The following is a 13659-nucleotide window of genomic DNA, read 5'->3' on the forward strand; positions in this document are numbered from 1 at the left end:
CAAAACTGAACTGGGATGCCACAAAATCAGCCCCCACATTCACCCAAAAAAAAAAAAAAAAAGAAAGAAAAGAAAGAAAGAAAAGGGGAAATTCAGATTAGTCACAAAGAAGTTCCCCGCCTGCTGCTGCTGCTGTGTGTGTATAAAACCCTGAGCCACTCCTGAAGCCACTTTGTTCATTTCCTTTTGGGACAACACACCTACTGCTTCTGCTTCATTCCCTTCAAGAGATTTGCCCTTTGTGCAGAAGCAGGGGAGGGCTTTTTCTTTCATCCAGTTCTGCTGGCAGGTTGGTGGCAGGGAGGCTGGGATGGAAGGGATGCTGGAGATGGAGGCCCAAAGGCTGGAAGAGCAGCTGGAGCTGGAGAGGAGACAGGTCAGAAGGAACAGGTTGCAGCTGGTGTCTGCAGTGGCCCAGTGGATAGTATTGCTTTCCTGCTTGGTCTACTTTGGTCTTGGTTTCCTGCATCCCCCTACGGTAAGACCATATGATAAACCTCATTGCCTTCTTCCGCACTGTAAAGCTCTGTGTATAAAGAAAGCATTTAGGGCCATCACCTTGCATAGTGGCAAGCAGAAAACCCAATTCTTAACCCTTTCCTACTGATGAGCCCTTTTTTCTGTGCCACCCACCGCAAAGTATGTTCTTACAGACTGCCGGGTTGGTGCTGTGTTATCAGGCAGTGGAACTGCGCATGCAAAATTGCTGGCCCAGTGACAGAGTCAATAAACTGGCCTCAGTGGGAGTTCTGCCTGAGTAAGGACCGAACGACTTGGTTCCCCAGGTGAATTTTGGTCATATGAAAAAAAAATATTGAATTACTACCTCGCTGATTGTTATGGGCCCAATTGTGCTGTACTCATGTTGAGTAAGTACACATGGGACTAGTTACAGTCGACTCCATTGTACTACTTGGGTGAGTAACTGCTGCTTAACGGGTGTAGCAGTGGGATAATCAGGTTCTGTATTATTTGTAAACGTCTCATGTACTGCTTTAATCTACTCTATATAGCTATATAAGAAAGAGAGAATATTTGTTGCAAATTTTGCAAAAGCTGTAGAACACAATTCTGTGTTCCCAGGAGTCATCTAGCTAGTTCTTTATGTTAAGCCTTGGATGTAATTATAGATATAAATGAAAATGTGTGTTTAGAGAGTTTCATTTATTTTGAACTAAACTCCAAACTCAAAACAATAAGAACTAGCCTGCTGCTGGGACTGCTTTTGGGAGAGTTGTACCAAATATTTTCTTTGTTTCTCATTGCTAACAGTCTCTGGGTCCTCAGCACTCTTTTGTTGTTATTTCAGTGCAGATCATGCAGTAGCTGCTTCTCCTCCCACACATTCCCCAGGTGCTTGTGTTCACTATGTTATGCTTCACCTTACAGTGTTCATTCTTTCCTCCCACTTAACTTTGTAGGTAAAATGAACCAGAGCTATAAACCACACTCTGGTTAAAATGGCTTTAATGCTCGATATCTCTTGCTGCTGAAGTGAAATCCATCTTTTCTATGCCAGGTGCATGTCAAAAACAGTTCCACTGAATTTATGAGTCATGTAACAGAGACCAGAGACTGTCAAAAATCTCTCCCAGCCCATTTCATCCTTTGCACACAGCAGATGCTATGTGTGAACTGAATCTTTGATTTCTCTCTCCTCTCTTCTCCATTCTCTCCCTCTCTCTTGAAGAGAGTCTTCCCACTTTTGGGCAATTGGGAAAGGCAATTTATTTTGTTCAGCTAATGAAACAGCATCACATTATACATTACAATACACGTCATTCTGGCATTGCCTCTTAGTGCCACTTAGTTCTGTAATATTTTAATTCAAAGCCTCTTCGCACTGAGAAAGTTGGTGCTGGTAGCACATGTGAGCTTTATGAAAACAAGAGAGCAGTGAATGTGCAGGAGACATAGTGCATGCCTGGACTTGCCATTCCTCACCAGAACCTAGACTTGAATGGGTTGTTAAGGAGGCAGTTCCTTGGCAAAGTTGCTGGACGACCCTTTGAGTTTTAAACGCACACTTGCTAAGCACAATTAAAAAAAAAACACGTCCCATTATTTTAAATAGATAATCATGGTCTCCTGTATAGACAGCACCATGCATTACCCAGGAACCCAGCAGGGCTTTTGAATTCTGTACAGGGGTCACTGCACTGAGCTGGAAGGCAACAGCTAGTTAAGAACACCCAGAAACACAACACAGATGTCTAGGACAAGAGCCAACAGAGCTGCATTGATTTAATCTGCTGGGGAAAATTAGGAAGAAGATTATAATAGATTCTCAGCCTGGTAGGTGCACTAAGAACTGTGCTGGAGCCTAGCCAGGAAGCTGGGCCTTTTCTCAGGAAGAATGCATAATGTTTGCCAGTGCAGAGAGCCCAGATGTAACCTAATTGCAGGAAAGAGATCATGTGTTTCCGATAACCATAGTTTTGATTGCTATTTTATAGTTATTGTACAATCACATACCCTTATATGAGATGAACCTGTTGTATCCAATGTCCAAACAACTGCAGAATAACCTTACATGGATTAATGTGACACAGTCATGGAATATATTACATCATCCACACAAACATTTAGACTGTGTTCACCAAAAGCTCTAGACGGCTTGCTTGTAAGAGCATACTGCTTTGTTTAAAGGAAATACGCACACCCTCTCCCTCCACCCCAGCAAAATGATCCATGACCTATAGGATGGTTTGCTACTAAGGATGTTCCATAACCCAAGAATACATCTATATTATGGGTCTGATCCAACACCTGTTGAAATCAAAGGGAGTGTTCCCATTGACAATAGATCAAGCCCTACAGAAGGATGAAATATTGGTTGTCCGGATTATCCTTGCAGTAGTTTAGTGCAGACCCATTCACACGGTCCCCCTTTCAGCTGCAGTTGTACCAGTGCAGACGGGAATGCCCAAAGCACCTACCTCATAGTGCACTGCTCTGGTGCTTGAAGCACAAGCTTTGGGGGTAATTTCCAAATGATAAGCATGCTGCAGTCAGGCCGAATCTCTGCACCTGCAATACTTGTGACTTCCCATCCTCGCTGGGGTTAGCCCCTGGAGACGGCACCAGTTTGGCTAGACCTAATCCAAAGACCTGATCACAGGCATTGTGATCCATGCATCCAGCCAATGCTTGTGATGCTCCCAGGGTGGTTGATTTGGGCAGACAAATAGCCTTCACGGTGTTGCACATTAAAAACCTGCTCATGAAGGTTTGTTGCAGCACTCTTGTGCTAATGTATATCAATACTGAGGGAGGTGTAAGTACCGTAAGTAGAGGCATTACCTATGGGCTCAGCATAGCCAGGAACAGGACAAAGTTACAGAATAGCCATGATTCTGTGATGAAATGATGTGATCCAGTTCTAATTAGCTCTCACTCTAGCTCAACTACGTTATCGGGCTGGGTGCAGGAATCAGTGGGGGGACGGATGGTTCTATGGCTTGTTTTATGTAGGATGGCGGATTAGATTATCATAATGGTTCCTGCTTACTTTAAAATCAATGTGTTTATGATTTTGCTCACTGGGATTGCCTTGTATGATACACACACCATTCCTAGGGGGACACCTGCCATGCAGTGCTACTCCATGAATACAATAAACAATACAAACATGACAACAATAAAAGGTCCATGGGAATCTGCTTACATAGCGTCTCATAGAAAGAGATATTTAGGGGACTCTAAACAGGCTTAAATTATTGTGTGAATACTGCATGGAATTCTTTAACTGAGGTGCATTGGTAACACAGCAACTTCTCAAGGTTCCTTCAGTGACCCTACTGGGTGCCAATAGTTATGGAGTGCTGCCTCCTTAAATCCTTTTCTGTACACAGTCATATGGGCAAAACAGAAAAAGAATGGGTCAGGAATTGCTAGCTTCTGCTTATTTATTTATTGCATCCCTACAGATTCTATAAATGGGCTCATGGATCCCCACTCCCCAACCTCTCAGAATTTAATGTTGGGTAATTAATGTTTGTAATGTGCTTTGAGAGCCTGAGATGAATGTGGCTATGCAGGTGTGAAATATTAATGTCACACATAGTTTGTAAAACATAAAATAAGGTAGAATTAAAATAATATAGCGCCCGAGCTGAAAGCATCCCATCATATTTCAGTCTACATCAGCAACTGAGTGAAACCCTTTAAAATAATATGTTTGGGGCCCAATCCTTAAGTGTGTAACTGCTCATATGAGTAGTCCCATTGAAGTCAATAAGGTGACTCATGCAAGTAAAACTATGCATGTATTTAAGTGTTTGTGGGATCGGGCCCTTAGATTTGAAACAATGAGAGACTGGTATTAAGTAACACTAGAGGGTGCCAGTGTCGCACCTGAACTCCCAAGGTTGGATCAACAGACGTCTTCATATCTCCAAGAGTTGTGCTGCAGCATACAAGCTGACTGTACACACAGCTATAGGAAGCAATCTCTCCCACGCGTTGATCCCTTTGGTTTTGTCACAGGCATGGAGTTCAAATTGAAATTTTAGTTGTGTATTTTCTTGTGTATTAAATTCTTTGGACAACTGTCCAAGTGCCTGGAGTGAGCAGAATGATTTGTTCCTATAACAAATCAGAATGAATCAATCAGATGCATACAAATCAATGAGTTCTCACAGTGCATCCTCCGTCTGGTCAGCCCATTCCTGTCATAGAAAACCCAAGGAAAGGGTATAGTGGAAAAAAAAAATACAACCCTGAGCCTGCATTTTTTAACCAGGCAAAACTCCCAGGACTTGTAGCTGTGAGGAGACTGGGGGGGGAATGAACGTGGCTGGGCTGGGCTGGGCTGGGCTGCCGTGATGCCTCCGCCCCGGGGCCGCCGCGGGATTGCACCAGCTGGGCAGCAGCCCAGACGCGACTGGCCAGGGGCTGGGCGCAGCGTGTGCGCTGCTCGGTCCCCGCAACAGGCCCAGGCTCGGGGAGTTCGGGGGCGCCAGAGCTGCAGCCGCCGAGCTTGGCCATCGGCTGCTTCCTCCCCCCGCAGTAGTGGGAGCTGCAGCAGCGGCTGCTCCCAAGTCCCGCTGCCCAGGGGGGGAGAACAGCCGCCGCCTGGCCCCGCGGGCCGCCCCCCTACTCTCCCTACCGCCCGACTGAGTCCTGCCTGCGCTTGGGGCCAGGCCGGACTCTCACTCACCCTGGCCCCGCGCTTCCCCACGTCTCCCGGGCCTTCCTCCACAAGCGCTGGAGGGAGGAGGAATGGCGAGCCCGGGGAAGAGGCGGGGATTCGGGGAGGGAGCCAATGGGGGAAGGAGGGGGCAGAGTCGGGGGGGGGGGCGCGAGCACTTCCGGGCTCCGGAGTATTTGCTTGTTTGTCCAGTGTCCCGACCTAACATTGGTCAGGACGCGGGACAAACAAGGAAATATCGGGACAGTCCCGATAAAATCGGGACGTCTGGTCACCCTACCAGTTGCAGTGTAAAGTGGCTCCTCCTGGTGATAAAACACAAGAGAGGATGGCAACAATGTAGTGAGATGGTGCAGGAGCCTTGTTCTGCCCTGAGCATGGAGTGAATTCCCCCTCATACGAATATACTCATGGCAATAAAGCTCTTTGCTGCTTATGATTTGTTATTTACTATTCACCACCTGTATTTGTTATGCTCACTTCTACAAAAGTTTCAGTGATCCAGGTAGGGAGCAGAACCACCGTGTGACTGAGGTGATGACTCGCATGCCACAAATAACAAATAGCAAATGAGTAATAGTTTGCAAGCCCCTCAGAGATTAAAAGTTGTTAGGCCAAGCCATTTGGCAAATGCAGGGTCACAAATACATCTACTGAGTGAATAGGAGAAAGGGCTAAATTCATCACATAATTTCTTTACAATGCATAGTCTGACCAGCTCCAATAACGAGGAATGTTTCAAAGGATTTAAAAAATTATTATTTAAAATTCTGATGAAAACAGCTTTTTGTTTGGATTTATTTGGATTTAAACAGTCACCTACAATGTCTGAAATTTGCAACATTTCATCAGTGTGTGGAAAACCTCCCCAACTGAAATATCCTACAGAATTTAATAAGGATGAAAGCAATGGGGATAGATAGGAATGGAACTGACATCTATAGAAAGAGCTCTAAAAACCTCAGTGAGTGTAAAGTGATGTAGTGCCATTGAAGATAATGGAGCTACACCAATTTACACTAGCTGGGGATCTGGCCCATATAATTTAATAGAAACTATCTGATAGTTGCCAACTCATGATTTTAGCATGAGTTCCATGATACTTGGTAATTTTCTTAAAGCCCTAGCTGCTGGAGTCAGGTGATCATGTGAGTAGTTCAGCTTTCTTTCTTTTTTTTAAATAAATTTCTAGCTCTCAGGATTGTGGAGAAAAGCTTAAAAATATGAACCCTAAAAGCTGAAAAACAGAAGGAAAATAAAAATTAATTCTTTTTAAAAATCTAATAATTTTCAGCCAATCTCATGATTTTTGGATGTTGCGGTTGGCATGCTGCTTCTTTTTTAACCATCTTATGGAATGTCATACCAGGAATAATAATTCACTATTCTATAGGCTACTTAAAAAAACTCCTATCACAAGGTTATCATTTTAAATTACAGTCTATAGAACCCGCCCATCAGAGCTGAAAGTGAAATTGACTAGGAATCAACATGAAACTGTCTTGACTGAAAGACTTATCAAAAGCAAACAAATAGCACATATGGCTAACAATAAATTCAACCTTTTAACATGTTTTCCACTGTAGTAATCCATAGCTGCAGTAGTATTACAAGGACAGAATTTTTTTTTTACATTATTATTTTTAACCCACAGTGTCCTTTTAAAAGATTAACTAAATACTTTTTAAATTACAATAGTTGAAAGGTCCCAAACCATGGCTCATTGTCTTCAGTGAGGTTTGGATCAGAATAAAGTGTGTAGTCTTAAAAATTACAATTCAAGGAGGAGATCCTGCAGTCTTTACTCCGGCACTGAAGAGATTTGCATGAGTGATAGCTAGAGGAATGGGGGCCACATTTTAAAAGCAAAAGCTCCTAAGAGCTGACATCAAATCTGTGTGTTCCCTGCCCTCACACACAGCAGAGTCCGGTACTCCAGCTCTCTGCAGGCAGCCCACCATGCCCTGGGTTACAGCTGTTCAGGCAAGGGCTGTCCCACAACGGGAAAGAGCGAGGAGGCGGTGGCTGGGAGGAGAGAGGCACAGGGAGCGAAGGACCAGGAAATGAAAATGAAAGTGAAAGACACTCACACCCACTGCTCCGGATGATGAAACCAGCAAGCACCAGTTGTATTTGCATGTGTCAGGGCTCTGCTGCTTTCTAGATCGCAGCTGCAGACTCTGGTGGGTGCAGCATCACCAGAGCAGCAGGAAAACAAGGCTCCCCCACGCTGGCCTTGATTACAGGATAGCGCTGGAGCCTGGGCCACAATTAGGGTGACCAGATGTCCTGATTTTATAGGGACAGTCCCGATTTTTGGGTCTTTTTCTTATATAGGCTCCTATTACCCCCTCACTCCCGTCCTGATTTTTCACACTTGCTGTCTGGTCACCCTAGCAACAATGGGGAAATGGAGCTACCCAAGGGATAATCAGGCCTGTTAGCAAGAATGGAGCTGCTCCCTCCACAGCTGGAGACAAGGGCCTGCGGGCCCCGGCTACACCAGAAACAAGACCTGGCACTGCCAGTGGTTTTCAAACACAGCTCCTGGCTGGCCCCCTCCCCAGCTGAACTCCACTGGGGTGAAATGGCCTGTTTAGTCCCGGCTGAGCTGTGAGGCCTGCTCGCCTCCTGCTGTGCTGAGGTTTGTGTGTGTGGAAGGGGAGCTGAATGAACAAAGTTTTCAGGCACTGCACCAAACCCAGGTGCTCTTGGCAGGAAGAGCTTGTTGTTTCCCCAGTACCCCAGCCTCTGTCTCCGGTGGGGCTGTGGGTGGAAATGCTGGGGCCTGGGGAAGGAGAGAGTGTGCTAACTTTTTTGCAAATACTCCCAGGGTAGGGAGCAGTGTGGCCTAGTGGACAGAGCACTGGCCTGGGTTCTATTTCTGGCTCTGCCACTGGCTTGCTGGGTGACCTTGGCCCAAGTCACTTCCCTGCTCTGTGCCTCGGTTTCCCCATCTGTAAAATTGGGATAATGATGCTGACCTACTTTGCAAAGCATTTTAAAATCCACTGATGAAGCAGTGGTCAATGAGGGTCGGCATTATTAGCATAATTGAATCTGGTTCTATCCAGAAAACTCCCCAGCAGATCCAGCTATGAGCCAGAAGCCAAGGAGAGGCACAATGCCTGGGACTGTAATGCCCAGAGCTGCTTAAATCTGCTGCAGAAAGGGTCAGCATGCACTCCTTCCCATTGCCTGATAGCAGGAGCATCAAGGGGGGCTGGGCTGGGCTGGGGTCCTCCCAGCCTGACTGGTCAGGCTTCCTTGATTGCTGGTGGGAATGTCCCCTGCATCCTGGAGAGCTAGAAACTTAATCTTTTTTATAAAAAACCACAAAAGCTAAGGTTCTCATGTAATCACAGGATTCCAGGAGCTGGGGTTTAAGAGAAACACCAAATATCTTGAGACTTGCCATAAACAACACTGTGAAAAGCTCTTTCTCCCCTCACCACACATCTGCAAGGAGAGCTGGAAAGTTCTCCCTGAATTTGTAGAGATTATTAATCTGGTTTTTTGTTTTGTTGCTTTTTAGACTCCAAAATCCCAGTGGATCGAAGTTGCAGCCACAGGTGTGTATTTGTTCATTATAACTGATTTTTTTTCAAGTTTCTATTTCATTTTTTCATTGAAACATCCCTCCCCCTGGAAAGAAATAAAATGGTGGGAAATTTCATCAAAAATAAATTGAAGAAAATGTGTGTGGGAAATAAATGATATTTTTCGCTGGCTCTGCCTCATGTTACCACATAAGTGGTAAGTGCCCAGAGACTCAGTCTCCTTGCTTCCTGTCACCCATCTGGCTCAGGTAAGACACAGCTTTAGATGGTAGGATGCTCAATGCTGAGTGCAGCATGTAAGTGTCCTGAACTGCTGTCCTGGGTTTTCCTCTCCAGGGCAGTGCAGGGCCTGATCTAAAGCCCACTGATGTCAATGGGAATCTTTCCATTGACTGTGGTGGAATGATGGTCCAGGGGCAGGTCTTTAATGGTGAACTCCAGGACTAGAATCCCAAAAGCCAGCAGTGCCAATCCTTGGTCACGGAAGAGAGAAACAGGAGACAATAAAGCTGTGTGCTTTTATTATCCTTTTAAATATTTATGCAAATGAATATGCAAATGAAGTAGTTTTCTTGGATGTGGGATTTGCACTCCTCTGTTTTACATTCCCTGGTCCTTCAAATATGTTGCATCCATCCCCACCCTTTCCAGCTCTCCCCCTCGCTCTTCTGCTCTCTCTAGCTCTCCCTGTCGCTTTTGCTCTCTCTAGACCAGGGATGTTCAAATTGAACATCAGGACAAGTCTTGTACAGGGCTCTACACATTGGGGCCCCAATCCCGACATGGCCCTCTGGATGTTACTGTAATATCCATATTCACTGCTGCTACTACATTTTCACAGTGTGAACCCCACCTTCACAGAGAGGGGCTAAGATTCTCATTCACACTGAGGCCATTTTACACCCCTCTGGAAGGCTCCTTTACACTGCCAGAGCAAGAAAAGGGCCATCATGTTACTGAGAATCAAACCCAGAGCATCTTGTGATCCTCTCCCATCACTTCCCTCCCATTTTAAGGCGCTTCATTTCATCTCTCCCCTTCATCAGATCTGTTCCTCTAACGTGGAAACAAGAAGAACCAGTGCCAAGCCAGCTGTCTGTGTGCCACAGAGCAAAGCTGCGGAGCCTTTGCCCTAGACCTTCCTCCCTCTCCATTCCATCCCATTTCTAGTTCTCCCTATTTCCTTTGAGATTTCTCTACTCTCTTTGTTTCTTCCTATGCCCAAGCCACATAAAATCATCCTCTTCCAAGAGGGTTTGAGGGACTCACATCTCCATGGGTTTCTGTTTGCTTCTTCCACTCCAGATTTCGTCCCCAAGGAGAAACGCATCAATATCTCTTGGAATCGGGGCACCATGAACGTCAGAAACCTCTCCATCCCGATCTACTGTGATGGCTTCTACCTGGTCTCCCTGAAGGGAACTATCAGGGCAATGCCCCAGAGAAATGCCTCACTGAGCCTTAAGGTGTACAAGCGGTCCGATGCGTCCATCTTGTGTGTGAAGGTCACAGAGGAGGTAGTAGATTCGGTGACAGTGTCCGAGATGCGGTTTAAGGATGAAGTCTACTTGGAGGCCAACAGAGATGCCAACTACAAAGATTTGACACTGGGCCTCTTCTTACTGACTCCTCGCTCACACTGCTTACCAGACGCATATAAAATGTAAAGTAATGCTCCTGCGATCAAATAAAACTGGGAATTGGAACCCAGCACCTAAACTCATGGGAGGGTTATGTCCAATAGGCTGTACATGTTCAAAAAACCTACCCTGGCCTGGCCTCTCAGGGGCTTGTGGTATGTCTGAGTGAGATAGTTCTCATGGCTAGTGCAAACAAGCCAATGTGCAAATGGTCTTTATACAGCACATGTCCTGTTCCTCTCTTTGGGGCTTACCACAGTTATTTTGTTAGCTGAAATGGGAGAAATGTACAGTGCCCTCAAGAAGAATGAAGAGGACGCCACTGAAAATTACCAATGCTTGCCTCAGAGTCAGCGGAATCCTGGATTCTCTATTTATTTGATAATATTTGTATATAATTGAAATGCTGTGTACATTTGCTGAAAACAGTCACTTCAATCAAGAAGGGACCTGGTTTGTCTTGAAGCCACCTGGGCAAGTTGGAGACTCCAGGGACCCACCACACAACCTTTGCCTCGTTGTGAAGGAAAAGATGAAGAGATGGCAGGCAAGGTGTCCCCTGCGGTGATCCAGATAAATGTGCTCTGAAAGACTCAGGAAATGAAAAAATAAAAGTGTTTGGAAGTGAGAGAAGAAGGCTGGAATGGACCAGTGAGAGACTGTTAGGAATGGCTTTTAAAAAAGAAAGATACAAATTAAAATGCTGGCAGTGTCTAATAATCTGTAAACTCAGTGGCACCATATGTCATATGCACGCGTGCGTACGTGCGCGTACACACACACACATACACACCCCTGAAGCTCTTGGGTCAGGTGAGCCCATCTCTAATACGCACATTTACTCACAAATACACACAAAGATTTGGATATATACCCTCAGTGACTCCGTCATTTATTCAGACACTCATGCAGAGCCTGATCCCATACCCACTGAAGGCAAGAAGCAGACTGCTGTTGACTTTAATAGGCCCACGGTCCCTAATCTCTTTAGAGGTAGTGAATTTGGAAGACAAGGACAATCTTTCCAGGGGCTAAGTGTAGTATGTCAATTGGACACATACAGAAACCTGGCACAGAAATATAAAACAATTCCTTTATGGTGGGTTTGAAGTAACAATTTGTCTGCAGAGCAACTGACACAAAAGTGTGAAAAAAAATACATATTCCAGGCTTGATTCACATGCAGTGGGAAGGGGAAGAGGTAATCCGTACCTCCCAGGGACTGCTGTGCCAGAGGGGTAGAGCACAGTAGTTTTAGATCTATTCAGTGAGCACAGTATTATTTTAGACATGGAGTGGGATAGACTTTCAGAGGTGCAAGTGGAAGTTAGGTGCCTACTGGCTTCCAGTAGCTGCCATTTGTGCCTTTGAAAGTGTAAGTTTAAAGTGTAAGTTTAAAGAGCCTGTGTGTTTATACCCGAGGTATGAAACTGAGCTTTCTGCATTATGGTTCCAGCCCAGCAATCTCTGCATGTGCTCGGCATTAGGCATGCGAGTGGTCCAGTTGACATCAATGGGATACTCATGTTTGAGGTTAGGCATGTGCATGAGTGCTTTGCTTGTCAGGGTTTGTACAAGCTCTTGCTCCTGTGTGCCCAGAGGTTAGGAATGGCTGCTGCAAACCTGGTAGGTGTGCATGAGGAAGCCCTCCTGGGATGCACCTTGGTGACTGTGCAAATCCTAGCATTCTTTGCTCACACGTCCCGTGTGCAAGAAGAGGTTTCCCTCCTGCAGATTTCCTAAGGTGTCGAGCAGGGCAGGGCATTCTCATGGTGTCTAGCCAAATATTTCCAGCTATGGAATGAACACATACTGTTGCCTTAGTTGCAAGCCAGGAGAACTTTGAAGTCCTGGCAAGTGGAGCGCCTTCTCCCCCACCTTTCATCGTAATTAAAAAACAAACAAACAAACCCTAGGAAATTCCATTTAAGCAAGAACTGTTAAGAGAATGTTAAGACTGTATGGCTAATCACTGATATACAGTATCAGGGAATGCCACAGTTAATGTTACATGCACAACCTGAACCCAGCTCTCTTGCATGTATACCTATAACAATAAAGTCTTTAAACATCTGATCTCATACTATTTCTCAAATAATACTGCATATCATACACTTTTTCTACAACTTTAAATACACATTTGTAACATCTTCTAGTGCTTTGTGTACGCCAGACAACAGAGTTCATGTAATTCATTTGCATGAAAAGTATATACTAGATGGGACTTACCCAATGTAAGTATAGCAATATGGAGCAAAAGTGAAAATGAACTAGGGTATGTGTAAATATATGCTAATTAAATTCACAGCTAAGTTAATTTCATCCCTTGAATGGAAGTTTGGGTTGCTGGTTGAAAAGATAGTATATAGATGCTGACAAAACTACTAAAATACATTCTGTAGGAAGAAAGGACTGCACCTTGTAAAACCCCTACATCAATAAAGATACAGGCTGGGTTTTCAAAACTGCCTAATGGGAGCTGGACCAGATTTCCCAATAAGTGTCCTGGGAACAGGGCCTCCAAATCATTAAATGGCATTCAAAAGCTTTGCTACATTTTAGGGGACTGGAATGACAAATGAGTAGTGTAAATATAAAAAGAATGATGCGAATATTATGAGTAGGTAACGTATCTAAGTTTGTAGAAAAAACAGGATATATTGCATCATCTGAGAAATAGTATGTGATCTTTTAATTAGAGGAGGCATTATAATACAGTTGGGTTAGGGGGTAGAGTTATGATTTCATGTACAACTGACTGGAGTGCTTAGCTATGCAACCATAACATTTGCCTACCATTGCTTTTGTATGGGATGTGCTGTATATGCTGCACACAGGCACTGCAGTGAATGTAGAACTGACCCAGCCTCAGTCAATCCTCTCCTCCACTGACCCAACTCCTGCAAACCTCCCCCGGTGAGGCTTTCTGTCCCTCTTCCCATCATGAAAGGCCATATGGCTCTATGAACTGCTAAAGCTCCCAGCCACTACAGGGTGCCAACCAAATCCAAATCCTCAGGGCAGGTTCCTGTGTAGAAGAGTCAGTTTTTTCAGCTTGGGTTTACAATGCAGTTCTCACCACCTTTGTCCTACAGGTGACACTGGCTAGTAAGCACTAGGCCAGTACATACACTAGCAAAGCAGAATGACCTTTCTCCTGCGCAGCTCTCGGGCAGGTTCAGCTGTGCTAACCTCTGCCAGCCGGCTAGCTAGACAGTCATTCAGTCCCCAGGGAGACTTTTCATTTGTTACCTGAGCGGGGAGACCTTCATGCCCCTGTTGAGCTGTGAGGAGTCTCCTACTCTCA

General features: G+C 45.1%; 1 protein-coding gene across 1 annotated transcript; it reads left to right on the forward strand.

The window, feature by feature from the left end:
* The first annotated feature begins 310 nt into the window (after window positions 1–310).
* Window positions 311–10379, forward strand: LOC115271270 (tumor necrosis factor ligand superfamily member 4-like). Its single transcript, XM_029912443.1, has 3 exons — window positions 311–478; window positions 8688–8724; window positions 10018–10379. Exons 1-3 carry the CDS (start codon window positions 311–313, stop codon window positions 10377–10379), a joined length of 567 nt encoding a protein of 188 aa, XP_029768303.1.
* The last annotated feature ends 3280 nt before the right edge of the window (window positions 10380–13659 follow it).

The sequence above is a fragment of the Terrapene carolina genome, unplaced genomic scaffold (assembly GCF_002925995.2).
Source record: "Terrapene carolina triunguis isolate 2854851 unplaced genomic scaffold, T_m_triunguis-2.0 Scaffold212, whole genome shotgun sequence".
NCBI classification, from domain to species: domain Eukaryota; kingdom Metazoa; phylum Chordata; order Testudines; family Emydidae; genus Terrapene; species Terrapene triunguis.